Genomic DNA, 27243 nt, shown 5'->3' with positions numbered 1-27243 from the left:
TCTCTCCACACTCCTCAATTACTCCATCACTCCCTCAATCACTCCATCCCTCTCTCCACAGTCCCTCAATCACTCCATCCCTCTCTCTACACTCCTTCAATCACTCCATCCCTCTCTCTACACTCCCTCAATCTCTCCATCACTCCCTCAATCAGTCCATCCCTCTCTCCACACTCCCTCAATCACTCCATCCCTCTCTCCACACTCCGTCAATCATTCCATCCCTCTCTCCACACTCCCTCAATCACTCCATCCCTCTCTCCACACTCCCTCAATCACTCTCTCCACAGTCCCTCAATCACTCCATCCCTCTCTCCACAGTCCCTCAATCACTCCATCCCTCTCTCCATACTCCCTCAATCACTCCATCCCTCTCTCCACACTCCCTCAATCACTCCATCTCTCTCTCCACACTCCCTCAATCACTCTATCCCTCTCTCCATACTCCCTCAATCACTCCATCACTCCCTCAATCACTCCATCCCTCTCTCCACACTCCCTCAATCACTCCATCCCTCTCTCCACACTCCCTCAATCACTCCATCACTCCCTCAATCACTCCATCCCTCTCTCCACACTCCCTCAATCACTCCATCACTCCCTCAATCACTCCATCCCTCTCTCCACACTCCCTCCACGCTCCCTCCACGCTCCCTGTATCAATCAATTCCTCTTTCATTCACTCCCTCAGTGGCTCCATCCCTCTGTGTCCATGAGTCTGTGCCTCCACTCTGCCATTCCCACTCACTGTTTATCCCTCTTCCCCGATTCCACAGACTGAACACATCTCCCCAATGTTATGCCCCGCAGAGCTGCCTCTCCCGCTCACCAGAGAGACCCGTACAAACATGGCGCCGGGTCCGGCCGGTCCGGCTTCCGGTCCGGCCGGGTTCCGCGGCACGGGATTTCCGTTCCGGGGAGTCGAGTTGCTGGCGGTGCGCTGCGTCATGGCTTCCGAGTCCGAGCTGGCGTGTATCTACAGCGCCCTGATCCTATTCGACGATGAGGTGTCCATCACCGTGAGTGAGGGGGTCCGGAGGTACCGGGGGGTGTGTGGAGGGAGAGGGATACGGGGGGAGGGAGAGGGATACGGGGGGAGGGAGAGGGAGGGGGATACGGTTGGGGCGGGGGGTGGAGGGAGGTAGACACGGGGGGAGGGGGGGAAGAGGGAGAGTCTGGGGGGAGGGGGGTGGGTAGGGAGATAGTGGGGGGAGGGACGTAATGGGGGGTGGTATACGGGGTGGTGTGGGAGATACTGCGGGGGGAGATACCGGGGGACAAGGAGGGAGATACCCGGGGTGGGGGGGTGTAGGGAGATACCGGGCGGGGGATACAGGGGGAGGGGGCGTCGGGAGATACGGGGGTGGGTAGGGAGATACTGGGGCGGGGGATACGGGGGGAGGAGGGGTAGAGAGATATGGGGGTGGTGGGAGATACCGGGTGGGGGGGGATAGGGAGATACCCGTGGGGGGGTGGTGATGCCAGGGTGGGGGGGGGGATCAGTGCTGAGGGAGCGCCGCATTGTCGGAGGGTCGGTGCTGAGGAACTCCACAATTCATAGTCTGTCTGATCTGATGGTAAATTTAATGGTGCGTGTCAGAAAAGAGAGAGAATGCGCCTCTACACCATCTTCCCGTTGTCTATACTTTGCAAAGAGATTTACATTTAACCAAACAATATTGAAATGGCTTCATGCTTGTAAGGAATCTAGCATTTGCTCTGCACTTGAGGTTCCCAGAACTCTGCTGATGTTTCCCACATACCGCAGTGGCATCTCTCATGTTTCCTTGAAATAGCAGGCAGGAGCTCTCTTTAACACAACAAAAATGGAAATTGCTGGACAAGCTCAAAAGATCCACTAGCATTGAATGCTGCCAGACATGCTGAACCTTTCCAGCAAATTCTACGTTCGTTTTTGATTTACAGTATCTGCAGTTCTTAGCTCAGTTTAACATGTCTGAAAGACAGCATCACTGGCCATGCTGCACGATCTCAGTCCTGTCCAGGGCTATAAGGTAAAGTCTGACAGTGGCCCCCCTCGCACGACCTGCTAAACATGTAGTCTGGAGCACTGCCGCTGAGCCTTGAGTGGACCCTGAAGCATTCCTCATATTGCTGACTTGGTGATGAGTGTGTCATTGTTTTGTAATTATGTCACAGCGTCAGGGAGAAAAATATTTGCACAGATGGTTAATGGACCATAAAATACATTTCCTTAGGAAAAGTTTTGAGCCATCTGCATCTCTTGAAGGAAAGCAGTTGTAAAATCAAAACATAGCTGGAGGAAGGACCAGTGTTGGTCAGTGAGTACATGGTTGATAAATAAATGGGACTGGGTGAGAGTCCAGCCCCGGGCAGTGGAGGTTTGAGTGACTGGAATCTCCAGCTCTGTATCTTTCTGAGCCTGAACTGTAGGTGAGCAGTGCTTGAGTCACCAATGAGGTCCTGTTTAATTGAAGTTCCCTGGCTTTTGTCTACGGCCTTATTGGTGAGGAAGCTTCAAGAGTGATTAGTGAGCTCGTTTTCCAATAAATAGGAAATAAAAAGCTGTTTACCTGTCACATTTTGGGAGTTCTTTTGCTGAATTGAGGAAAGGAGGATTTTAATGTAACTTATTTTCATTTGATGTTGTGATTTTGTTTTCGTTGAATTGAAGTTAATTTCAATCTTTGTTCTCAAAAATTTAACAGTTCATGATGAGACTCTGGTCAAAGGACCACTTTGAGAAAGTATTCTTTTCTTTTTGTTCATTTGTAGGGACTGGGTGTCATTGGCTAGGGCAGCATTTATTACCCATCAACAATTGCCCAAAACATTACCCTCTAAGTACCCTTTATTAACACTTAGCAGAGAAGGAACTGGAGAGAATGCTAGAATAGAATGCTCGAGGGCCGAACGGCCTTATCCTGTTCATCTTTCTTATTGTTGATAGTGTTATTGACTCAGTCGAAAGGTAGGTAAAGAAACACTTTTCTGAGAAAGAGTAATTTTGGACTCGAAACATTAACTCTGCCAGACCTGCTGAGTTTCTCGAGCACTTCCTATTTCCATTTCAGATTTCCAGCATCAACAAGATGCTTTTCATTCAATATGGATGGGAAAATTCTCAGCATTGGCCAATTGCTGGTTTGAATGGCAGCTCAAATAACCAATCCTGCGATAGCGTGTGCCACGGAGGGACAGGGTGTCAGAGGTTAAGCATCTGATTTCCTGCATTTCTGACAGAGAGAGAGAGAGTTACAATAAAGGAAACCTGAGAAAGGGAGGGAGAGTTAGTTGGTGAAAATTGAGATAGAGAGAAACGGGAATTAATGATTCCCTCCTCCATTGTAGAGCTGACTAGGCTCAGGAAGGACAATAATTGGAGGTAATAGGAAATGCAGATGCTGTAGAATCTGAGTAATTGGAGGTGTTTTGTTTTTATTCCCGACACACAGTGTTCCGTAATAAGAAAAAAAATCATTTTAAAGATTGTGCCAGTGATTTAGATATTGATTATATTTTAAAAACCAGCTTGTTGTTTAGTTACAAACCTTGTCTTGCTGGAGTGTTCACCAGTTCACTGTTCAGGGAGAAGTGTGTGAGGTTTGACTACTTAATTCTCACAGCAAAAGACTTCCAAAATCACGTATATTATACAAGTTGAGTACTGTAAATATGAACTGTATTAGGAGATTGTTTGAGATTGTTTTGGAGGAACGTCGGACAGTATGTAAGGATATGGTGGAAGAAAAGCCAGACTTGCATTTATATAATACCTTTTATGACCCCAGAATCTCTTAAACTTCACAAACAATGAAGTGTACTCGCTATTGTGATGTAGGAAGTGCCACAACCAATTTGGGCACAGCATGTTCCAAGATACAGCAACGTGACACCGAGAAACAATCTATTGGTGACGTGGTTTGAAGAATAAAGCTCAATCAGGATACCAGGGAGACTCCCCTCCTCTTCTTTGAACAACTGCCAAAGAATCTTTTACATCTGCCTCACCTTAAAGGCAGTGCCGTCAGCAATGCAGCGCTCTCCTGCACCTGGACTGTTAACCTACAATTTGTGCTCCAGTCCCAAGTGCGATTTGAGTCCATTATCTCCTGACTCAGAGGCGAGATTGCCACCCACTGAACAGCACTGACTGGTGTTGTATCAGAGATGATAGGAACTGCAGATGCTGGAGAATCCGAGATAACAAAGTGTAGAACTGGATGAACACAGCAGGCCAAGCAGCATCTTAGGAGCAGGAAGGCTGAAGTTTCGGGCCTAGACCCTTCATCAGAAATGGGGGAGGGGAAGAGGGTTCTGAAATAAATAGGGAGAGATGGGGACCCACACCCTACCCCTCCTCCAGAACATCCAATTCCCCGGTCTCTAATGCCCCATTTTCACCATGGACGTCCAGTTCCTATATGCCTGTATTCCCCATGCAGATGGCCTGAAGGCCCTCTGCTTCTTCCTGTCCTGCAGGCCCGACCAGTCCCCTTTTACCGACACCCTCATCCGCCTACCCGAACTCGTCCTCACCCTCAACAACTTCTCTTAGAATTCCTCCCACTTCCTACAGACAAAGCGGGTGAATGGGCCCAAGCCATGCCTGTCTCTTTGTAGGTTACGTGGAACAATCCCTTTTCCACATGTATACTGGCCCCAAACCCCACCTCTTCCTCCATTACATTGATGACTGTATCGGCACCACCTCGTACTCCCAAGTGGAGCTTGAACATCCACTTCACCAACACCTCCCACCCCAACCTTCAGTTCACCTGGACCATCTCTAATACCTCTCTCACCTTCCTGGTTCTCTCTGTCTCCATCTCCGGCAACCACCTAGAAACTGATATCCATTTCAAGCCCACCGACTCCCACAGCTACCAAAAATACACCTCCTCCCAACTACCTTCCTGCAAAAATGCCATCCCTTATTCCCAATTCCTTCACCGTCACCGCATCTGCTCCCAGGATGTGGCATTCCACTCCCATACATCCCAGATGTCCTCGTTTTTCAAGGACTGCAGATTCCTCCCCCCGCCGCAGTGGCTGAGAACGCCCTCAACTGTGTCTCCCGCATTTCCTGCAACACATCCCTCACACCCCGCCCCCGCCACAACCGCCCTAAAAGATTCCCCCTCGTCCTCACATACCACCCCACCAACCTCCGGATACAACGCATCATCCTGCGACACTTCTGCCATCTACAATCCAACCCCACCACCCAAGACATTTTTCCCACCCCACCCTTGTCTGCTTTCCGGAGAGACAACTCTCTCCATGACTCCCTGGTCCGCTCCACACTCCCCTCCAACCCCACCACACCCAGCACCTTCCCCTGAAACCGCAGGAAGTGCTACACTTGCCCCCACACCTACTCCCTCACCCCCATCCCAGGCCCCAAGATGACTTTCCACATCAAGCAGGTGTTCACCTGCGCATCTGCCAATGTGATCTACTGCATCTGCTGTACCTGGTGTGGCTCCCTCTACATTGGGGAAACCAAGCGGAGGTGTGGGGACCGCTTTGCAGAACACCTCCGCTCGGTTCGCAGGAAACATCTGCACCTCCCAGTCGCAAACCGTTTTAACTCCCCCTCCCATTCTTTAGACGACATGTCCATCATGGGCCTCCTGCAGTGCCACAAGGATGTCACCCGAAGGTTGCGGGAACAGCAACTCATATTCCACTTGGGAACCCTGCAGCCCAATGGTATCAATGTGAATTTCACAAGTTTCAAAATCTCCCCTTCCCTCACTGCATCCCAAAACCAGCCCAGCTCGTCCTGGCCTCCCTAACCTGTTCTTCCTCTCAACTATCCCCTCCTCCCACCTCAAGTCTCGCCTCCATCTCCTGCCTACTAACCTCATCCCACCCCCTTGACCTGGCCATCCTCCCTGGACTGACCTATCTCCTCCCTACCTCCCCACCTACACATCTTTATTGGCTCCATCCCCACTTGTCTGTCTCCTCTCCACCTATCTTCTCCTCTATCCATCTTCAATCCACCTCCCCGTCTCTCCCTATTTATTTCAGAGCCCTCTTCCCCTTCCCCATTTCTGAAGAAGGGTCTAGGCCCAAAACATCAGCCTTCCTGCTCCAGAGATGCTGCTTGGCCAGCTCCACAGCTTGTCATCTAGCACTGACTGGTATTGTAATGCTTCAAGGAGCAAAGCAATAACATACTGCCCTTGAAACACATTACACCATCCAATACAAGCAATGATGCTGCTTTATCTTCAGCAGCAGCCTTGATTTTATTTAAAGCTGGTAGATTGGGGTGTCAAGGAACAACTCGGAGCTTTGGATAATATCGCATCTGCAGCAAGCCTTTGCCTTTGAAATGTACTGTCTCTTTTAAAGTGATTCTTGTTCTGAGCTCAGCTTACCCCTGCCTGAATCATTTAAAATATTCATACCCTGTTTCATATTCAGGTCTTCATGTTTTCTCTGAACAAAAGACAACTCTTTGAAAAGCTTGTGCCCTTTTGACACCACCATCCAAAGCATGAAATGAGGAATAATCTCAGAAAAGTTGACAAATGGAACAGAAGAACTAGAGTCTGAACTGACCAGATGTTTAGATCTTGCATATTGGATCATGTGGAAGGCAACCTTGAACTGACTTTTCCATTGACAGTCTGATGAAGAGTCTTATCAGATGCAAAACATGAATACTGTTTTATTTTCTCTGTGTCTCTCGCTCTCCCTTGCTCTCGCTCTCTGTCTCTCACTCTCTCTCTCCGCGCCCCCACCACAGATGCTCTCAGACCTGCTGAGTTTCTCCAGCACTTGTTTTTACATCAAGCCTCAAAATCCAGGCAGAAGTCAATAATTTTCACAGATGGATGTTTGAGCTGGGTGCCTTCATAGTTTAAATTGTAGCTTTGTGCTTAGCCAGCATACTCGGGCAGGGAGCTGGAAAGATGGAACCCAAGGAAAATTAATACAGCTTTTGCTCTGGAGACAAAAACAAACTTTGTTTTTGCATCTGCAGTTCTTTTGGTTTTTATTTTGCTCTGGGGATGTGTCTTGGACAAGGAAAAGTCAGTGTTAAATGAAAACGAAGCCCAAAGATAGGGATAAAAACCATAAGATAACCAAAAGATAGGGATGGTTGATAGCAGGGTGGAAATCTCTCACAGAGAGCAGTAAAGTGGAATTTCAAATCTGAGTTGTGTGAAGTTTGTTTTTATTAAGGGTAGTGAGTCCAGTTAGATCATAGCTAACCTTATGTAATGAAATAGCAGAACAGCCTGAGTCACTTCTTCCTATTCCAATACTCTAAGCACCCAACCCACCTAAATCTCTCATACTATGGTAAAATGTCACAGATATTTTATTGGGTTTGGAGGGATTGGCTTATCAGGAGAGATTGAATAAGTTGGATTTGTATTCATTGGAATTTAGAAGAATTAGGAGAGCTCAGATTCTTAGGAGACTTGACAGTGTAGGTGCAGTGAGGTTGTTTGTCCTGTGGAAGAGCTTCGGACCAGAGAACATTATCTCAGAATAAGGGTCGCCCATTTATGTACGAGATAAGGAGCAATTTCTTCTCAGGTGGGAGTGAATCTGTGAAATTCATTGCTGCGGAGGGCGTTGAAGCTAGGTCATCAAGTATATTTAAGGCATTCATAGGCTGTATTTATCAGTAAGGGAATTGAGAGTTATGGGGAAAAGACAGGAAAATGGAGTTGTAGGTGATCAGATCAGCCATGTTCTTCTAGAATGGCAGAACAGATTTGATGGGCTGAATGGTCTATTTCTGCTCCTACATAATATGTTCTTATTAAATCTCTAATACTGAGGCAAAATATAATGGATGCTGGTAATCTGTTAAACGTAAAATGCTAGAAATATTGCATAGGCCATTGAACATCTTTGAAGCATTCCAGAGTTAACATTTTGGATCTGAAAGTGGTTTAGATGAATGGTTATAAACGTAAAATGCTAGCTCTGTCTCTCTCTCCGCCCCCTCTGCTGCCAGACCTGCTAAGTATTTCCAACATTTTCTGTTTTGACTCTACGTAATGTTGTGCTACTCATCATTTCACCCTGTTTTTCCCCACTGGGTGGCACTCTACCATTGGATTGTCAATGCAGAAATGAAGAATTTATCTGACATACACTTGGAAAGAGGATGTAAGAAGCTGTTGTTTAATGGAACGTTGTATAAAAGGGAAGTGGTGGCCTGTCTGACTTTGAAAAGAATCTCAGCCAGGTCTTCTTTTGCTGTTAAAATGATGGGAGGTTGTGCTTTAATATTCTTGAGTAGATCTGTAGTGCAGGTTGTGGATGCTGTGGTTGGTTCTGTCGCCGAGCTGGTTCGTTAGATCGCAGATGTTTCATTACCCTGCTGGGTAACATGGTCATTGCAGCCTCGATGAAGCGCTGTTGTGTTTTCCTGCCTGGTATTTAAACTCTGGGATCTATTGGATCTGATTACCTCATTTCCGGTTTTTCTTTGCAGTGGTGTGTATATAGGGTCAAATTCTATGTGTTTGTTGATTGCCTTCTTGGTGGAGAACCAGGCCTCCAGGAATTCCCGTGCTTGTCTCTGTTTGGCCTGTCCTCAGATCCTGACGTTGTCCCAATCAAACTGGTGGTTCTCCTTATTCATGTATACGGAGACGAGTGAGTATCAGTATTAGGGCTGCACGGTGGCTCAGTGGTTAGCACTGCAGCCTCACAGCGCCAGGGACCTGGGTTCGATTCCAGCCTCAGGTGACTGTCTGTGTGGAGTTTGCACATTCTCCCCGTGTCTGCGTGGGTTTCCTCAGGGTGCTCTGGTTTCCTCCCACAGTCCAAAGATGTGCAGGCTAGGTGGATTGGCCATGCTAAATTGCCCGTGGTGTTCAGGGGTGTGTGGGTTATAGGGGGATGGGTCTGGGTGGGATGCCCTAAGGGGCAGTGTGGACTTGTTGGGCCGAAGGTCCTGTTTCCACACTGTAGGGAATCTAATCTAATCAGTCATGTCTTTTTGTTGCTCGTCGGTGTCCAGTGTCTGCACAACAGGAAGAAAGCTGGCTATTAGAATACATGAATACCAACTGTATCCTCTCGACTTTAGGGTCAGCCATGATGTAATTGAAACAGGTTAGATCCTGAGGGGTCTTGACTATGTGGATGTGGAAAGGATGTTTCCTCTTGTGGGAGAATCTAGAACAAGGGGTCAGATATTAAAATAAGGGAACGCCCATTTGAAACAGAAAGGAGAAAACAATATTTGCCTCAAGAGAGTTGTGAGTCATTGGAATTCCCTTTCTCAAAAAGCTGTGAATACAAAATCATGAAATATTTTTTAAGGCAGAAGTAAATAGATTCTTGATTACTTAAAGGTTATTAGGGGCATACAGGAATGTAGAGTTTGAGGTTAGAATCAGCTTGGTTATGATCTTATCGATTTGTGGAGCAGGCTGAAAGAGCCAAGTGGCCTACGATTCTTCCTTGGTCACATAGATTCTTTGGTTGTGATCTAACAAAAATCACTGGAGTCAGGGAAAGTCCCAGCTGATTGGAAAATTGCTGTTGTAACCCCCTTGATTAAGAAAGGATCAAGGCAAAAGATGGAAAATTATAGGCAGATTAGCCTAACCTCGGTAGTTGGTAAAATTCTAGAATCCATTGTTAAGGATGGGATTTCGAAGTGCAGGGTCAGATTAGAACAAGTCAGCATGGATTTAGTAAGGGGAGGTCGTGCCTGACAAACCAGTTAGAATTCTTTGAAGAGGTAACAAGTAGGTTAGACCAGGGAAATCCAGTGGATGTGCTTTGGTAGGAGTAACCGGAAGGCAAAGTACAGGGCTAATGGTAAGATTCTTAGTAGTGTAGATGAGCAGAGAGATCTCGGTGTCCATGTACACAGATCCTTGAAAGTTGCCACCCAGGTTGACAGGGCTGTTAAGCAGGCATACAGTGTTTTAGCTTTTATTAATAGAGGCATTGAGTTCCGGACCCATGAGGTTATGCTGCAGCTGTACAAAACTCTGGTGCGGCCGCACTTGGAGTATTGCGTACAGTTCTGGTCACCGCATTATAAGAAGGATGTGGAAGCTTTGGAAAGGGTGCAGAGGAGATTTACTAGGATGCTGCCTGGTATGGAGGGAAGGTCTTACGAGGAAAGGCTGAGGGAGTTGAGGCTGTTTTCATTAGAGAGAAGAAGGTTGAGAGGTGACTTAATTGAAACATATAAAATAATCAGAGGGTTAGATAGGGTGGATAGGGAGAGCCTTTTTCCTCGGATGGTGATGACGAGCACAAGGGGGCATAGCTTTAATTTGAGGGGTGAAAGATATAGGACAGATGCCAGAGGTAGTTTCTTTACTCAGAGAGTAGTAAGGGAATGGAATGCTTTGCCTGCAATGGTAGTAGATTCGCCAACTTTGGGTACATTTAAGCCGTCATTGGATAAGCATATGGACGTACATGGAATAGTGTAGGTTAGATGGGCTTGAGATCGGTATGACAGGTCGGCACAACATCGAGGGCCCAAGGGCCTGTACTGTGCTGTAATGTTCTGTGTTCTAGACTTCCAAAAGGCCTTTGATACAGTGCCTCACGGGAGGCTGCTGAGCAAGGTGATGAGAGCCCAGGGTGTTTGAGGTGAGCTACTGGCTTGGATTGAGGATTGGCTGTCTGACAGAAGGCAGAGAGTTGGGATAAAAGGCTCTTTTTTGGAATGGTAACCGGTGACGAGTGCTGTCCCGCAGGGTTCAGTGTTGGGGCCACGGCTGTTCACTTTATATATTAATGATCTGGATGAAGGGACTGGGGGCATTCTGGCGAAGTTTGCCAATGATACGAAGATAGGTGGACAGGCAGATAGTACTGAGGAGGTAGGGAGGCTGCAGAAAGACTTAGACAGTTTAGGAGAGTGGTCCAGGAAATGGCTGAAATTCAATGTGAGCAAATGCGAGGTTTTGCACTTTGGAAAAAAGAATACAGGATGGACTCTCTTCTAAACGGTGAGAAAATTCGTAAAGCAGAAATACAAAAGGAGCTGGGAGTGTTGGTCCAGGATTCTCTAAAAGTTAACTTGCAGATAGAGTCCATGATTAAGAAAGCGAATGTAATGTTGTCTTTTATCTCAAGAGGGTTGGAATATAAAAGCAGCGATGTGCTTCTGAGGCTTTTTAAAGCTCTAGTTAGGCCCCATTTAGAATACTGTGTCCAATTTTGGGCCCCACACCTTAGGAAGGACATACTGGCCCTGGAGCGTGTCCAGCGGAGATTCACACGGATGATCCCTGGGATGGTAGGTTTAACATACGATGAATGACTAAGGATCCTGGGATTGTGCTCATTAGAGTTTAGAAGGTTGAGGGGAGACCTAATAGAAACTTGCAAGATAATGTATGGCTTAGAAGGGGTGGACGCTGGGAGGTTGTTTCCATTAGGCGGGGAGACTAGGACCCATGGGCACAGCCTTAAAATTAGAGGGGGTAAATTTAAAACGGAAATGAGGAGACATTTCTTTAGCCAGAGAGTGGTGGGCTTGTGGAATTCATTGCCACAGAGTGTAGTGGAGGCCGGGACGTTGGATGCCTTCAAGGCAGAGATTGATAAATTCTCGAACTCAGAAGGAATGAAGGGCTACAGGGAGAGTGCAGGGAAGTGGTGTTGAAATGCCCATCAGCCATGATTTAAATGGCAGAGTGGACTCAATGGACTGAATGGCCTTTCTTCCATTCTAATGTCATATAATCTTATGGGTCTTATGGACTCCACTACCCTGGAGAAAAGACCCTGTCTGTTTACCCTACCCATGCCCCTCATGATTTTATAAACGTCTATAAGGTCACCCCTCACCCTCTGACGCTCCAGGGAAAATAGCCCCAGCCTACTCAGCCTCTCTCCCAAATAGCTCAAATCCTCCAACCCTGGCAACATCCTTGTAAATCTTTTCTGAACCCTTTCAAGTTTCACAACATCCTTCCTATAGTAGGGAGACCAGAATTGTACGCATTATTCCAAAAGTTGCCTAATCAATGTCCTGTACAGCTGCAACATGACCTCCCAACTCCCATGCTCAATGCGCTGACCAATAAAGGCAAATGTACCTGAATGCCTTCTTCACTATCTTGTCCACCTGGGACTCCACGTTCAAGGAGCTCTGAGCATACTGTCCCAGATCTTTGTTCAGCAACACTCCCCAGGACCTTACCATTAAGTGTATAAATTCTGCCCTGATTTGCCTTTCTAAAATGCAGCTCCTCATATTTATTTAAATTAAGCTCTATCTGCCACCTATCAGGCCACCTGCTCAAGGCCCCATAGTACTCTAGATCACCTTCTTCACTGTCCACTACCCAAACATCTGCAAACTTCAATGTTAGATCAGAAGTGGGGATCCTGAACAGGGTTTATATATTCTCCTTACCCCAATACCCATGATTAATATTCAGTTATTGTCCTTACTGCTGCTCTGTATATTTATTTCCTGCCCCAGGAAGATGATCAGATTTGATGTATTATCGTCATATGTACTGAGATAGTGGAGTATTGTTTTGCGAGCTAACCAAACAAATCATACCTTACGTACGTACATCAGGGTAATAAGAACATTATGCAGAATATAGCGTTTCAGCTACAGAGCAGGTGTGGAGAAAGGTAAATGTAAGAGGCAAGTCTGTAAGTCTGACAATGGCAGGAAGAAGCTGCTCTTAAATTGTTTGCTGTGTGTTTTCAAATGTTGGTATCTCCTGGCTGATGGAAGAGTGTCAGTGAGGGTATAATTGGGGTGGGAGGGGTATTTGATTTTATTGGTTACTTTCCCAAGGCACTGGAATGTGTAGACGGAGTCAATGGATGGAAAGCTGGTTTGTGTGATGGACTGAGCCGTGTTTACAATCCTTTGTAATTTCTTGTGATCTTGGGTAGAGCAGTTGTCGTACCAGGCTGTGATGCGTCTGGGTAGGATGCTTTCTATGGTGCATCTAGAAAAATTGATGAATCATTTGTGAACGTGCTGCATTTCCTTGTACTTTTGGGGAGGTGTTGTTGTACTTTCTTGCCTGTAGCGTAAATGTGGATGGACCAAGAGAGATTGGTGATATTACTCCTGGGAACTTGATGCTCTTAACCATTTTCATCTCAGCATGTTTGATACAGACAGGGGTGTCCACTCCATTTCCTGTAGTCAGTGAGCAGCTCTTTCATTTTTGCTGACACTGAAGGAGAGATTATTGTCTTTAACACCGCACCACTAAGCTGTCTATCTCTCTCCTGTAACTCTGTCTCGTCATTATTTGAGATCCAACTCACTATGGTGATGTCATCAGAAAATTTGTTGGAGTTAGAGCTGAATGTGGGCACACGGTTGTGAGTGTATTGGAATTATAGTAAGCGGCTGAGTACACAACCTAGCAAGGTACTAGTCTTGAGTATTATTGTGGAGGTGGGAGTTATCACCTGTTCTTAAACGGCGTCTGTCAGTCAGGAGGTCGAGGATCTGTTTGCAGAGTGGGGAGCAGAGTCCGAAATCTGAGTTTGGAGTTGAGTTTTGGTTTCTCATTGGCAAACCATTGCTAACAATGTGTTTAAAGCCTGGAGTCATTCATACAGCCAGCACGACCAAGATCATAGGCTTCTAACCCAAAGGACTGTAGTGAACACGGTGAGTTTTTATGACTTCTGTGAACACCTGCCATCTTTTTATTTCCAGGACATTTTCAGCTGAATTGAAATTCTGCATTTGGAAACCTGAGCTCAAATCCCCTCGGTTCTTTATCTCATAGTCTAAATTATACGCTGCCATGCTGTTGAGATTTGACTGAGTGCTGCATCACGTGGTGCATTGATCTAGTGTTTGCAAACTCTTTCCCAGTGATTTTTGTGACCAAATTTCCTACCGTTTTCACTGTTGCTGTCTGCCCTGTGAGCTAAGTGGTGTTTGCAGGCTTCGTGGCCCAGCTACCTCCCACAACAAGGTGAAGTTTGAGCCTCACACCTTAAAAATCAGGGAAGCACCTCCTTTAAAGCGGACGTATTGTGTTGAACCAGGTTTCCATGGGGTTTAAATAGTATTAGAAATAATGGGAACTGCAGATGCTGGAGATTCCAAGATAATAAAATGTGAGGCTGGATGAACACAGCAGGCCAAGCAGCATCTCAGGAGCACAAAAGCTGACGTTTCGGGCCTAGACCCTTCATCAGAGAGGGGGATGGGGGGAGGGAACTGGAATAAATAGGGAGAGAGGGGGAGGCGGACCGAAGATGGAGAGTAAAGAAGATAGGTGGAGAGAGTGTAGGTGGGGAGGTAGGGAGGGGATAGGTCAGTCCAGGGAAGACGGACAGGTCAAGGAGGTGGGATGAGGTTAGTAGGTAGCTGGGGGTGCGGCTTGGGGTGGGAGGAAGGGATGGGTGAGAGGAAGAACCAGTTAGGGAGGCAGAGACAGGTTGGACTGGTTTTGGGATGCAGTGGGTGGGGGGGAAGAGCTGGGCTGGTTGTGTGGTGCAGTGGGGGGAGGGGATGAACTGGGCTGGTTTAGGGATGCAGTAGGGGAAGGGGAGATTTTGAAACTGGTGAAGTCCACATTGATACCATATGGCTGCAGGGTTCCCAGGCGGAATATGAGTTGCTGTTCCTGCAACCTTCGGGTGGCATCATTGTGGCAGTGCAGGAGGCTCATGATGGACATGTCATCAAGAGAATGGGAGGGGGAGTGGAAATGGTTTGCGACTGGGAGGTGCAGTTGTTTGTTGCGAACTGAGCGGAGGTGTTCTGCAAAGCGGTCCCCAATCCTCCGCTTGTTTTCCCCAATGTAGAGGAAGCCGCACCGGGTACAGTGGATGCAGTATACCACATTGGCAGGTGTGCAGGTGAACCTCTGCTTAATGTGGAATGTCATCTTGGGGCCTGGGATGGGGGTGAGGGAGGAGGTGTGGGGACAAGTGTAGCATTTCCTGCGGTTGCAGGGGAAGGTGCCGGGTGTGGTGGGGTTGGAGGGCAGTGTGGAGCGAACAAGGGAGTCACGGAGAGAGTGGTCTTTCCGGAAAGCAGACAGGGGTGGGGATGGAAAAATGTCTTGGGTGGTGGGGTCGGATTGTAAATGGCGGAAGTGTCGGAGGATAATGCGTTGTATCCGGAGGTTGGTAGGGTGGTGTGTGAGAACGAGGGGGATCCTCTTGGGGCGGTTGTGGCGGGGGCGGGGTGTGAGGGATGTGTCGCGGGAAATGCGGGAGACGCGGTCAAGGGCGTTCTCGATCACCGTGGGGGGAAAGTTGCGGTCCTTAAAGAACTTGGACATCTGGGATGTGCGGGAGTGGAATGTCTTATCGTGGGAGCAGATGCGGCGGAGGCGGAGGAATTGGGAATAGGGGATGGAATTTTTGCAGGAGGGTGGGTGGGAGGAGGTGTATTCTAGGTAGCTGTGGGAGTCGGTGGGCTTGAAATGGACATCAGTTACAAGCTGGTTGCCTGAGATGGAGACTGAGAGGTCCAGGAAGGTGAGGGATGTGCTGGAGATGGCCCAGGTGAACTGAAGGTTGGGGTGGAAGGTGTTGGTGAAGTGGATGAACTGTTCGAGCTCCTCTGGGGAGCAAGAGGCGGCGCCGATACAGTCATCAATGTACCGGAGGAAGAGGTGGGGTTTGGGGCTCCTGTTTTTACACTGTCATTGCCACATACAAAGTGTTATTTTTTGGATTGTTACATTATCTTTTCAACTCAGAAGCAGGTTATTTAACCCAGATGTCCATACAGGTGTTCATGTTTCAAATGTAATTTCTACTTTATCTCTTCATCCCTCTGTCTCAGCATAACCTTCTGTTTCTTCTTTTGTTGTGTATATCCCCTGCGCAGACATGTTTTTTTCCCCCACACGCCCTCACACCCACACACACATACACCCCACCACTTCCCTCCCACACACATGCACACCTACACACACACCTCTGCACCCCCACGCACACCTGCACACAGTGGGAGGCAGTGGCCGAGTGGTATTATGGCTGGACTGTTAATCCAGAGACCAAGATAATGTTCTTGAGGCCTGGGTTTGAATCCCGCCACGGCAGATGGTAGAATTTGAATCCAATAAACTATCTGGAATTAACAATCTAATGATGACCATGAATACATTGTCGATTGTTGGAAAAACCCATCAGATTCACTAATGTCCTTTAGGGAAGGAAACTGCCATCCTTTCCCATTCTGGCCTATATGTGACTCCAGACCCACAGAAATGTGGTTGACTCTCAACTGCCCTCTGGGCAATTAATGCTGCCTAGCCAGTGATGCCCACATCCCATTAATGAATAAAGAAAAAGAAATGACCTCTGCCCACACAACCCTCACACACGAACCCTGCACACACACATACCCACACCTAAACACTCCCACTGACGCATCCCCAGCCACACCCACACATGCACCTCAAACCACAGGCAGGCAGCCACGGTCTTAGTGTCCCCCCCACGCGCACACACACCCACATACATCCCTGCACACACCCCCACACGTACACCTGCGCAGACCCATACACCTCCCTCCACCCACACACAACCCAACACACAGCTACATGCACCCTCCCCCACACACACCCATGCAAATGTATCTCTAAAGCAGCATGTGATGAGCAGATGTGTTAAATATGAGCAGAAACAGAAATTGAAATAATAGGCTACCAATGCAATATGTTTTGAAATAGTTAGCAAAATCATTTTACATATTTGCAAAAGAAAGCTCTATATTGCCGAAACAGTGCCTTCAAAATACAGCAGAATGTGGCTGTCTCTGCCATTTATTCTCCAACCTCTGACAGTTATTTTTCTGTCTGATTTTTCTCACATTTGATGTAAGATGAAGGATTAGTAGGATTGCAGTTTTTATTTTGCTAAGATTAAATTTGCTGCAGAGGAACGAGGGTTACTGGAATCTGTTTCCTTCTGAAAGTGCTGACTTCTGTTCAAACAGAGTGCCACTACTCCAACAAATGATTGCTCACTGTGTGCATGTCAAATACGCAGTCAGCAGGCAACTCAGTGAGTGAACTCCAGTCTGATGTTGCACATTACTCATCACCCATACACAGACGTGCCCTGAGTAATAGGACAGTAAGTGGTCACTGAAATGCTGCGTACTTTCTCTGGCCGTCAGTCACAATTATCTTGTCAGGCTGTTGCCCTGTATTTTCCGAAACACACCCTTTCTCTTGTTTCCCTCTGACTCTGTCCTCAAACTCTTGCACCTTCTGGTGTGGTCACCTGATCCCACTGTTCCCTCAGCCCTGCCAAGTTCACTTGAAGGATTGACGAGGGATAAAACTGAGAGACTCCTTCAAATGAAATGCAAATGATTGAGTTTTGCTTCTTTGAGTGCCTTTGAATATGCTCGGGCTTTGAGGATGGGGGCGGGGTGGGTAGCCAGTACAATGCTTGGTAGGCAGTACATCATCATGGCTTTTCCAAACACAAGAGGCAGTATATACAAAGCAAGATCCCAGCTTTTGGTGTGTTTGTTTCTTGGGACACTTAACAATGTCAAAGGGGCTGCAATAATTCCAAGTTCTATTTAAAACTCAAACAAGAAACTCAAGAATAAATTGCAGAGTGTCATGAAAGATAGTACAAAGGATATGAGTGCAATAACACATCAGCTGCCAGATATACACACATCATATATTTAAAGAAGGCTGCACTGTCGGAGGGTCAGCGCTGAGGAGGCACTGTGCTGTCAGAGGATCAGTGCTGAGCGAGTGTCACACTCTTGGTATATCTGTACTGAATGGAGTGATCAGGACACTATATAGCACATAATTCTTGTTATTCTTCTCCTGCAAGATAACAGCTCAGTGTGAGAGCTTGTTCAGAATGTACTCAATCTTGCAAGCATTGAGACCTCAGTCTACTTTCACTTCAGTAAGTCATTTCCTGTTTCGATGTGTGAATTGTATCCGAGAAACTGCAATGCTACCTGTGTGCCGTGAAAATAGTGCTGTGTACATTGAGGATAATTGTGTGTCATCGGGGCTAATGTATCCCCACGTAACCCTTTCCTTCCTCTTCTCATCTGCACCAAGATTGGGTAGATGAAAGCAATTGGTCAGTGCAGAGACTGCAGCAGGAGAAACAATGCTGCTTCTATCAGCTTTATTAGAATGACAGGCCATCATTACCCACTCCTAACACTGAAGCTGTACTGTCTGATGGAAGCTCAAAGAGGTGCTAAACACTTGGCTTACACAAAAACGCAGTTAGATTCCCCTTTTCAATCAAGGAAGCATCTCAACAGATCTACGCTACCAGCTTTTCACATAGCCCGTAAGCGTAAATGTATATTCCAACAAAATCCCAAGCCAGCAACACATCCAAAACTCAATCATTTGCATTATCCTGACCTACTTGGAGCAGATCAGCTTTGACCATTGCTTATGGATCAACAGAACCCTAACAAATACTCTTGATAATAACTATGGCTTTCCTGGCTTCAAAGAACAAAAAAGCGAGGTCTGTTTGTCTGCAGCTGCTTCATTGCAGATCTTCGCTCCATTAATAGATCATTTGGGGTGTTTGTTGATTGCAAGGAGCTCAACTCCATTTACAATTCCTTGAATAAGTAACCAATCCATGGCCACATGCTCAACACCTCAACAATATCCAGGCTTAGGCCTGACACCATCCATAACATAGCAGCACATCAGCATCACATTTCCTGCTAAGACATTCGCTCCCGCCACCCCCTATGGCAGCTGTGTGTACCATTTACAAGATGCACTACAGCCATTCACCAAAGTTACTTCCAAAGCTGTGACCTTTACCGCCCAGAAAGACAAGAGCAGCCAGTATATGAGGAAATCACCATGCTGCAAATTCCTCTCCAAGGACCGGTTGCTCAGTGGCTAGCACTGAGCCAGGGACTCGGGCGACTGTCTATGTGGCGTTTTCACATTCTCCCTGTGTCTGCGTGAATTTCCTTCCACAGTCCAAATGATGTACAGGTTAGGTGGATTAGTCATGGGAAATGCAAGGGTTGGAGGGGACGTGGGTCTGGGCGTGATCCTCTTCTGAGGTTCAGTGTAGACCCAGTGGGCCAAATGGCCTGCTGTAGGGATTCTATGAAATCTCTGTGTTCAGTTGAATACATATTGCTATTATTTCATTGTGGCTGGGCCGTTCTTTTGGAACTCCCTCATGCGCATACTGTTGCAGTAGTACAACCCACTCACTGACATCTCAGGGGAGAATGGTGATCTGTATTAAATACATAGTTGCCAGTATCATCTGTATTCTAAGAGTGAAAGTCTGTCCTTTCTGCTCAGATACTTCGCAGTGGCGGTGGTGGTGGGGGAGGAGAGGAGGCGGGTCCAGCGGTTAGTTGGAGATAATCTCATTTAAAAAGATAGATTCATCATCGTCCTACTATAGGCCTGTTCGCTCATTAGAAGGAGGGACAATTGTGGTAACCTCAGCTGGTATGGGAATTGAACCATCACTGTTGACTTGCAAACTAGCCAACTGAGCTAACCTCTCTCATTAAGATGTTTAAAATAATTGTTAATCTAACAGGCTGGATGGAACCAATTTTCTCTGAGCAAACCCAGATAAAGAGGCTTAGTCATGGAATGAGAATCGAATCATTTAGGAATTACACCATCCAGACAAAGTGTAAAATGGAACTGGCCAGGAATGGGTGGAAAAAAGCTGAGTCTAGAGATAAAACAATTTGGACGAGGGATTCAGCGGCACAGAAATTGAGGGTGGGGATGGAACCTGGTGATGTTATGGAGATGAACGCAGAAGAACTGAGACTGTTCCGGTTCTAAGGCTCTGCGTAACTCAGGTATTCTGCTTCGGACATCTTCGTAGTTTTGTTTTCAGCAGTTTGTCTTGTTCTTTTAACAGGAGGACAAGCTCAATGCTTTGATAAAAGCGGCAGGTGTTACAGTGGAACCATTTTGGCCAAGCCTGTTTGCAAAGGTATTGTGCTGGATAATTCACTAATTTTTTTAATCAATCTGTAGAAATTTGCACTCTTAAAAAAACTTAGCTTAAGTGGGAGTCTTCACTTCCTCAAGGGCTCAGGGATCAATCAAATCAACTTGAAATCATAGGAGGTAAAAGGCAGGAAATCTGGTGGGAGAATAGTTTGGGATGTTCATCAATGATCAAAGATTTTAAATGTTAAAAGTACTTTTTTTACTTTTTTTTAGAGAAATCTAATGCTACTTTTGTATAAAAAAGATCTCGGTGCTGGAAATTGAAAGTAAAATCAAGATTGAGATGTAGATTGGCATTTTTCCCTTTTAGCTATTTGTGGCATCAGCCTGTCGCTAGAAAGGCCAACATTTGCTGCCCATCCCTAATTGCGACCCGACAGACTGCATGCAAAGTGGTATGTCTGTACTGATGATAGTGTGATGTTAAAGAGGTAATACAAAGATTGGAAGCTGAACTGGGGTGGCTCGGTGGCTCAGTGATTAGCACTGCAGCCTCACAGCACCAGGGACCCAGGTTCAATTCCCACCTCAGGCTGAGGAGTTTGCACATTCTCCCCGTGTCTGTGTGGGTTTCCTCCGGGTGCTCTGGTTTCCTCCTCAGCCCAAAGATGTGCAGGTTAGGTGGATCGGCCATGCTAAATTGCCCATCGTGTTCAGGGGTTTGTGGGTTATAGGAGGATGGGGATGGGCCTGGGCGGGATGCTTCAAGGGGCAGTGTGGACTTGTTGGGCTGAAGGGCCTGTTTCCACACTGGAGGGAATCTAATCTGAACTTGATTGTCAAGGACATGGAGACAAGAACACTGTTCCTTGGCAGTCAGCAACATTACCATCGCTGAATCCTCTTTAGCAATGCCCTAGACCAGCAAATGAACTGACCCTTCTGTGTAAGCACAGTGGCTACACCATCATTGCTGAGGATTCTGGGGCAAGGAACTCACCTCCTGACTCCCCAAAGCCTGTCACCAGCTACAAGGCACAAGTCAGGAGTGTGCTGGAGTGCTCCCCACTTGCCTGGATGCAACAACATGAAGAAGTTCATCCAAGACAACGCACCCTACACCCAACCACAACCTTCAAGACTTGCTCCCTTCACAACTAACATTCAGTGGTAACAGCGAATGCAGTCCAGAAGTGGGGAGTATTCTATTACATTCCTGACCTTTTCCCCTGTATCTGGTGAACAGGCTTTGAGGAGTCAGGATGGGAGTTGCACATTCAAGGATTCCTTCTGATCTGGTGTAGGCACAGTACTATCTGGTCTAGTTCAGTTTCTAGTCAATGGTAACCCCCAGAATACAGATAGTGATGGATTAAGTGATGTTAATACCATTGAATGTCAAAGGGTGATGGTTAGGTTCTCTCTTGTTGGAGATAACCATTGCCTGTCTGTTGTGTGGTTATTTGCAAATGTTGCTTGCCACATGCCAGTTCAAACCTGGATACTGCCCTGGTCAAGCTGTTTTTGAGCACAGAACTGCTTCAGTATCAAAGGAGTCACAAATGGTGCTGAACATTGTGCAATCATCGGCAAACCTCCCCACTTGTGACCTATGATGGAGGGATGGCCTTTAAAGCAGCTGATGATTTTGAGGCCAGGACACCATGCAGCAAAACTCCTGCAGAGCTGTGATGACACACCCATTTTCCTGGTGCCAGTTATGACTTCAGCTAGCAAAGAGAGGTTCCCCAGATTCTCATTGACTCTAATTTTGCTGGGGCTCCTTGATGACACACTTGTTAACTGAGGCCAATTAACTCAAAGGCTGTCACTTTCACCTCACCTCTGGAATTGAGTTCTCTTGTCCGTTTGAATCAAGGCTCTGATGAGGTCCTGAGGGGATCAGGGGCTCGTCTGATGAAGTGAAATGAACCACAATGGGAGAAGGCTTAGAAGGAAATCAGTCAGTAGCATGGACCAGTTGGGATGAATGTCCTGTTTCTGTGCAGTAGATTGCAAGTAAAATTAGGAAGTTCCTGGAGGATGTAACTCATCATAGACTTGCAAATGGGCTTGCTGTGGGTGTGAAGCAGCAATGAAGCAGAGGAATCTGAGCTTATGTAGTCTGCCTGATTCCTGGTGGGATCCTGTCTGGTCAGAATTGCATTAATTGAGCTGTGCCATTCCATGTTACCCACAGGCCTTGAGCAACGTGAACATTGGGAACCTGATCTGTAACATTGGGGCTGGAGGCCCCTTACCTATGGCTTCCACATCTGGTGGGACAACAGCTTCTGGTGCCACTGCTGTAGTTACTGATGGTAAGTGGAGGGTAATTAGGAATGGCCAACAAATGCTGACCTTGCTGGAGACACAAATCTCACAAAGGAGTGAAATTAGGAATGTAACTCATGGAAGCATTCTTGCTATAGAGTCGCAGTCATCGAGCCATACAGAAACAGACCCTTCGATCTGACCAGTCCATATAGGCCATAATCCCAAATTTATCTAGTCTCACTGCGTGTGCCTGACCCATCTCCCTCCAAATATTTCTTATTCATGAACTTGTCCAGATTTCTTTTAAACGTTGTAACTCTACCTGCATCCGTCTCTTCCTCCGGAAGTTCATCCCACTCATGAGCTCTGTACAAAGAAAATTGCCCCTCATGTTGTTTTAAAATCTTTCTCTTCTCACCTTTAAAAATGTGCCCCCAATCCTGAAATCCCCCCAACCTCAGGAAAAGACACCTGCCTATTCACCGTGTCGATGACCCCTCACTGTGTCGATGACCCCTCACTGTGTCGATGACCCCTCACTGTGTCGATGACCCCTCACTGTGTCGATGACCCCTCACTGTGTCGATGACCCCTCACCGTGTCGATGACCCCTCACCATTTTATAAACCTCTGTAAAGTCACTTCTTAACCTCTTACGCTCCAGTGGCAAAAGTCCCAGCCTATCCAGTCTTTCTTTCTAACTCAAACCCTCCATTCCCAACAACATCCCGGTCAATCTTTTATGAACCCTCTGTTTGTGAATGTGATCATTGGGTGTCAGCAGCAATTTGATGGGGAGCACTCTGTCTCAGGAGGAGGGCCTGAGTTCAAATCCCACCACAGAGAGGAGCCCACAGAATTCATTCTGACACCCTGAATGCAGTACTAGGGCAGCAGTGTTCCAGGATCAAGGCAGGGCTGTTGCCGGAGCAACAGTTTTGGAAAGCCTTGCGCTGACAGACAGGCACTATTGAGGGAGCTGCTGGCAGTACCATCTTTTGCATGAGTTAGTAAATTGAAGCCCCCTCTGCCTCCTTAGCTGGATTTCAAAGAGGAGTAGCAAAGTTCTTCTCTGACCAGCATTCATCTCCAAATCAACATCACTGAAACAGATTACCCGGCACACTGCTGGGAGCTTCCTGTGTACAGATTAGCTTCCATGTTCCTTGACATTCAGGCATTGATGATAGGTGCAAAGTATTTCATTGCCTCTAAAGAACTTTGTGGCATTCTGGTAGGCGCTATAAAAATGCAACTTCCTTCTTTCCAGTTATCACTTATTGAGTAAAAACTAAAAGAAGTGCGGATGCTTTAAATCAGGAGCAAAAACAAAGTTGCTGGAAAAGCTCAGTAGGTCTGGCAGCATCTGTGAAGGAGAAAACAGTTATCGTTTCAGGATAATAAAATGTGAGGCTGGATGAACACAGCAGGCCAAGCAGCATCTCAGGAGCACAAAAGCTGACGTTTCGGGCCTAGACCCTTCATCAGAGACTCTGATGAAGGGTCTAGGCCCGAAACGTCAGCTTTTGTGCTCCTGAGATGCTGCTGGGCCTGCTGTGTTCATCCAGCCTCACATTTTATTATCTTGGAATCTCCAGCATCTGCAGTTCCCATTATCTCTAGTTACCGTTTCAGGTCTGGTGACCCTTCGGCTGCCATCAGTTCTGAGGAAGGGTCACCAGACCCAAAACAGCAACATTTTTGTTTTCTTCACAGGTGCTGCCGTACCTTGCTGAGCTTTTCCAGCAACTTTGCTTTTGTCCCACTCATTGAGTGTCCATTTACCCAGTATCACAGACTAAAAATACCCAGCTGCCTCAGGCAGCAACCCTTTATAATACGTAAATCAGCCCAGTGATATCATATAGAATCATGGAGTGTTGTACAACAGGCAGGTTCCATCCAGCTACAGATGAGGATCTCATTAAGGAAGCCATTAGTTTTCAAGAGGCCAGGAAGGATTGTAGTGCCTCACTAAGTGGTGCCACTCCCATGAAACCTATAAATTTCTAACTGGACCAGACAGAGTAAATGCAGGAAGGGTGTTTCTGATGATTGAGAGAGTCAGAACCAGGGGTCACCACCTAAGGATACAGGGTAGGCCATTTAAGACTGCAGTGATGATAAATGTCTTCACCAGAGAGTGGGGAGACTGTGGAATTCTCTGCCACATAAAGTAGTTGAGGCCAAAGCATTGAATGTTTTCAAGAAGGAGTTAGGTATAGTTCTTGGGGCTGAGGGGATCAAGCCTATGGGGAGAAAGCGGGAACAGGTGACTGAGTTGAATGATCAAACATGATCATTATTGAATAGTGGTGAGAGCTCAAAGGGCTGAATGGCTTACTCCTGCTAATTTTTCTTTGTTTCTGTGAATAATCACCTGTTAGACCCATAGCTAACATTTTCTGCTCACCTTGGCCTCTTCGAGTGACAGTCTGTCCTCCTACAGTGTGTGCCAGTGTATAGTGATGTGGCGTCAGCCCCATTTGTAACACTGACACGCTGCACTCGGTTACCTTTCAGTCAAGACCAAGATCTCCGTCTTGCTGTGCTCATTCACAAGGTAGTCTCATCAAGTGCTGTTACCAGTGATCAAGGGAGAGGGTTGCACTGCAAATACAGGTGGGTGGTGTTTCTCAATTCTGGAAGGGCGAGCTAAACTAATTGCTGACAGAGGCAGATACTGTATCACACAATTGGTAAAAGTATCCATCAGAACATTTGAATTAGAAGCAGGAGAAGGCCGTTCAGCAGGTTGTGCATTGCCATTCAATATCCCTGCACAATCCCCATCTCCCTAATCTCCGTAGTGTCCAGAACAAATCTGCCAATCAGTCTTGAATATATGTAAAAATCCAGCATCCGCAGTTCCCTGGGGGAAGGAATTCCAAAGCCTCATGGTCATCTGACGGATGACTGTTGGTCTCATCTCAATCTTAAAAACCAATGTTAGTATAAGGCACATGGTCTCTTTCACCTCCTGGACTACTTCTGAAAGGCCTGAGAGGATCAATGAGGATTTGCCCCCCTTATTGACTGTGACCTTCTGGCCTTTCCAAAGGGATGAGATTGTCGGTGGGAAGCGGGTAGTAGGAGACACTTTGTCACATAGTCCCAGCAAGTGTGAGGCTGGGTGGATACACCAGCTGTATGTACTCCATTCTTTCTGCCTTCTGCACAGAAACCTTGATATTGCTGTCAAATATAATCTGTATTTCATCTTCACAGCTGAAGAGAAGAAAACTGAGGTTAAAGAGGAAACCGACGAGTCTGATGAAGATATGGGTTTCGGGCTGTTCGATGATTAGCCTGTGTAGTCCTCCTTGCGTAAATATTTATTGAAGAACTTCTTATAAAAAGCAAGAATAGCAACAAAACTCCATGCCAAAAACGGAGCTCACAAAATGGATGGAAAAGGTGAAGGGAGACACATTTAGTCATTTCTTTGATAAAATTAATGCTTCAACTAACCAGGTACCTTTTGTATAAGGCCCTCCCAAGTTCCATCTGACACCCATCCTAAATTTGTGGAGACCCTGCCCTGGTAAACCTGAGCTTGCTCCCTGCAGCCGTCACGCCAGGCGCCAACACTGGCCCAAGTCAGATTTAGCTGAGATTTGGGAGTTGGAACCTTCCTGTTGCAGCTCTTGCAGGACTGATCTGCTGTCACGTGCAAGCTCTGACATCAGCTCCCTCAAAACCAGTGAAAATAACTTCTCTCCCCCATCGCACACTGCCCCTGCATTTTGAAATAATGCTAGAGACGGAGGCACTGGGGATTTTAGATTGAGAGAGGGGTTGAGGGGGAAAGTGAAGACAGTATATACTACAACTTACCCCCTCCACTGTCACCACTCAAAATGCACTATTCCAGAGTAGGAGAATCTGGGGCAGTATAAGCTGCACCATTTTATTGTGAATTCCACTTCTTGAGCTTATATATAGTTTTATTTTTCATAAGAGCTTGAATTAATTTATAAGATAATATAATGTAAGATGTCCTCATGTCTGTCCATTTGAAAATGTTGCACTGAGAATGCCTGTTTTATGCATCATCTTGAACCATATCCTTGCACCTATCTCATAAGGAGGTGAGGGAAACTCGACTTGTTGTGATGGAGAGGTGGAATTTTGCATTCTTTTGTTGTATGTTGCACTCACTGACTTAAAATCACTGTGGTTTACTGTTTATTTCTGAAATGACATTGTTGCCTGCTGAAGCATCTCGTGGGGGGTTCTGCCAGACTTTACAAAGATCTAATACAAACCATCTCTTCCTAACACCCCTTCCGAATGTTGCTGCACTTTATTTCTACACTCCCATCCACTTCAGGAGTTGAAAACTAACAATGCTGGAAGTCACAGTGGCTCAGGCAGCATCAGTGGAGAGAGAGCAAGCTAACATTTTGAGTCTGGACGACTCTTCATCATTAGCTTGCCTTCTCTCTACATGGATGCTGCCTAACCCGCTGTGATCTCCAGCATTTTTCTGTTTTCAGTACAGCTTTCAGCATAGAACATAGAACATTGCAGCAAAGTACAGGCCCTTCGGCCCTCGATGTTGTGCCGACCTGTCATACCGATCTGAAGCCCATCTAACCTACTCTATTCCATGTACGTCCATATGCTTATCCAATGATGACTTAAATGTACCTAAAGTTGGTGAATCTACTACCGTTGCAGGCAAAGCGTTCCATTCCTTTACTACTCTCTGAGTAAAGAAACTACCTCTGACATCTGCCCTATATCTTTCACTCCTCAATTTAAAGCTATAAAGCATCAGTAATAATTTGTTCCAACATTCCAGGAGTTGAACGCTTTCAAATATAGCTTTAAGAAATAGTAAGTATGTCTCCTTTAAAGGGCAAAAATTGTTTTGTTTTGAAAATCAGGAACTAATAATTCAATGCAGTGGCTAAAGACATTATTGTGATATTTTTGACTGTGCTTGTGGTATCCTGAATGTAAGAAATTATATCCAGATAAAGAGGTCGTGGCTGAAAATGTGTGCAATCCTGTACTACAACTGTGTGTGGAAATACAAAAGTTGCAATAATTTTAAATGTATCTTGCTTTTAGTCTTAGTAAAAAGATAATTCAATAA

The 27243-nt window shown here is 46.4% G+C and overlaps 1 protein-coding gene across 1 annotated transcript; it reads left to right on the top strand.

The window, feature by feature from the left end:
- Positions 1-894: 894 nt before the first annotated feature.
- Positions 895-27243, top strand: LOC125461376 (large ribosomal subunit protein P1-like). The gene is made up of 4 exons (XM_059652707.1): positions 895-1019; positions 19828-19902; positions 22063-22183; positions 25368-27243. The coding sequence occupies exons 1-4, from the start codon at positions 948-950 to the stop codon at positions 25445-25447; spliced, it is 348 nt and encodes a 115-aa protein (XP_059508690.1). The 5' UTR covers positions 895-947; the 3' UTR covers positions 25448-27243.

Source organism: Stegostoma tigrinum, chromosome 19, assembly GCF_030684315.1.
Source record: "Stegostoma tigrinum isolate sSteTig4 chromosome 19, sSteTig4.hap1, whole genome shotgun sequence".
Taxonomy (NCBI): domain Eukaryota; kingdom Metazoa; phylum Chordata; class Chondrichthyes; order Orectolobiformes; family Stegostomatidae; genus Stegostoma; species Stegostoma tigrinum.
This window is presented reverse-complemented; position numbering and strand designations above follow the sequence as displayed.

Bases quoted from the DNA above. Each gene is read 5' to 3' on its own strand.
- LOC125461376 (XM_059652707.1), top strand. From the start codon at position 948: ATGGCTTCCGAGTCCGAGCTGGCGTGTATCTACAGCGCCCTGATCCTA. The intron at 1,020-19,827 runs GTGAGTGAGGGG...TTCTTTTAACAG, and splicing joins ACGATGAGGTGTCCATCACC to GAGGACAAGCTCAATGCTTT. The intron at 22,184-25,367 runs GTAAGTGGAGGG...TCATCTTCACAG, and splicing joins CACTGCTGTAGTTACTGATG to CTGAAGAGAAGAAAACTGAG.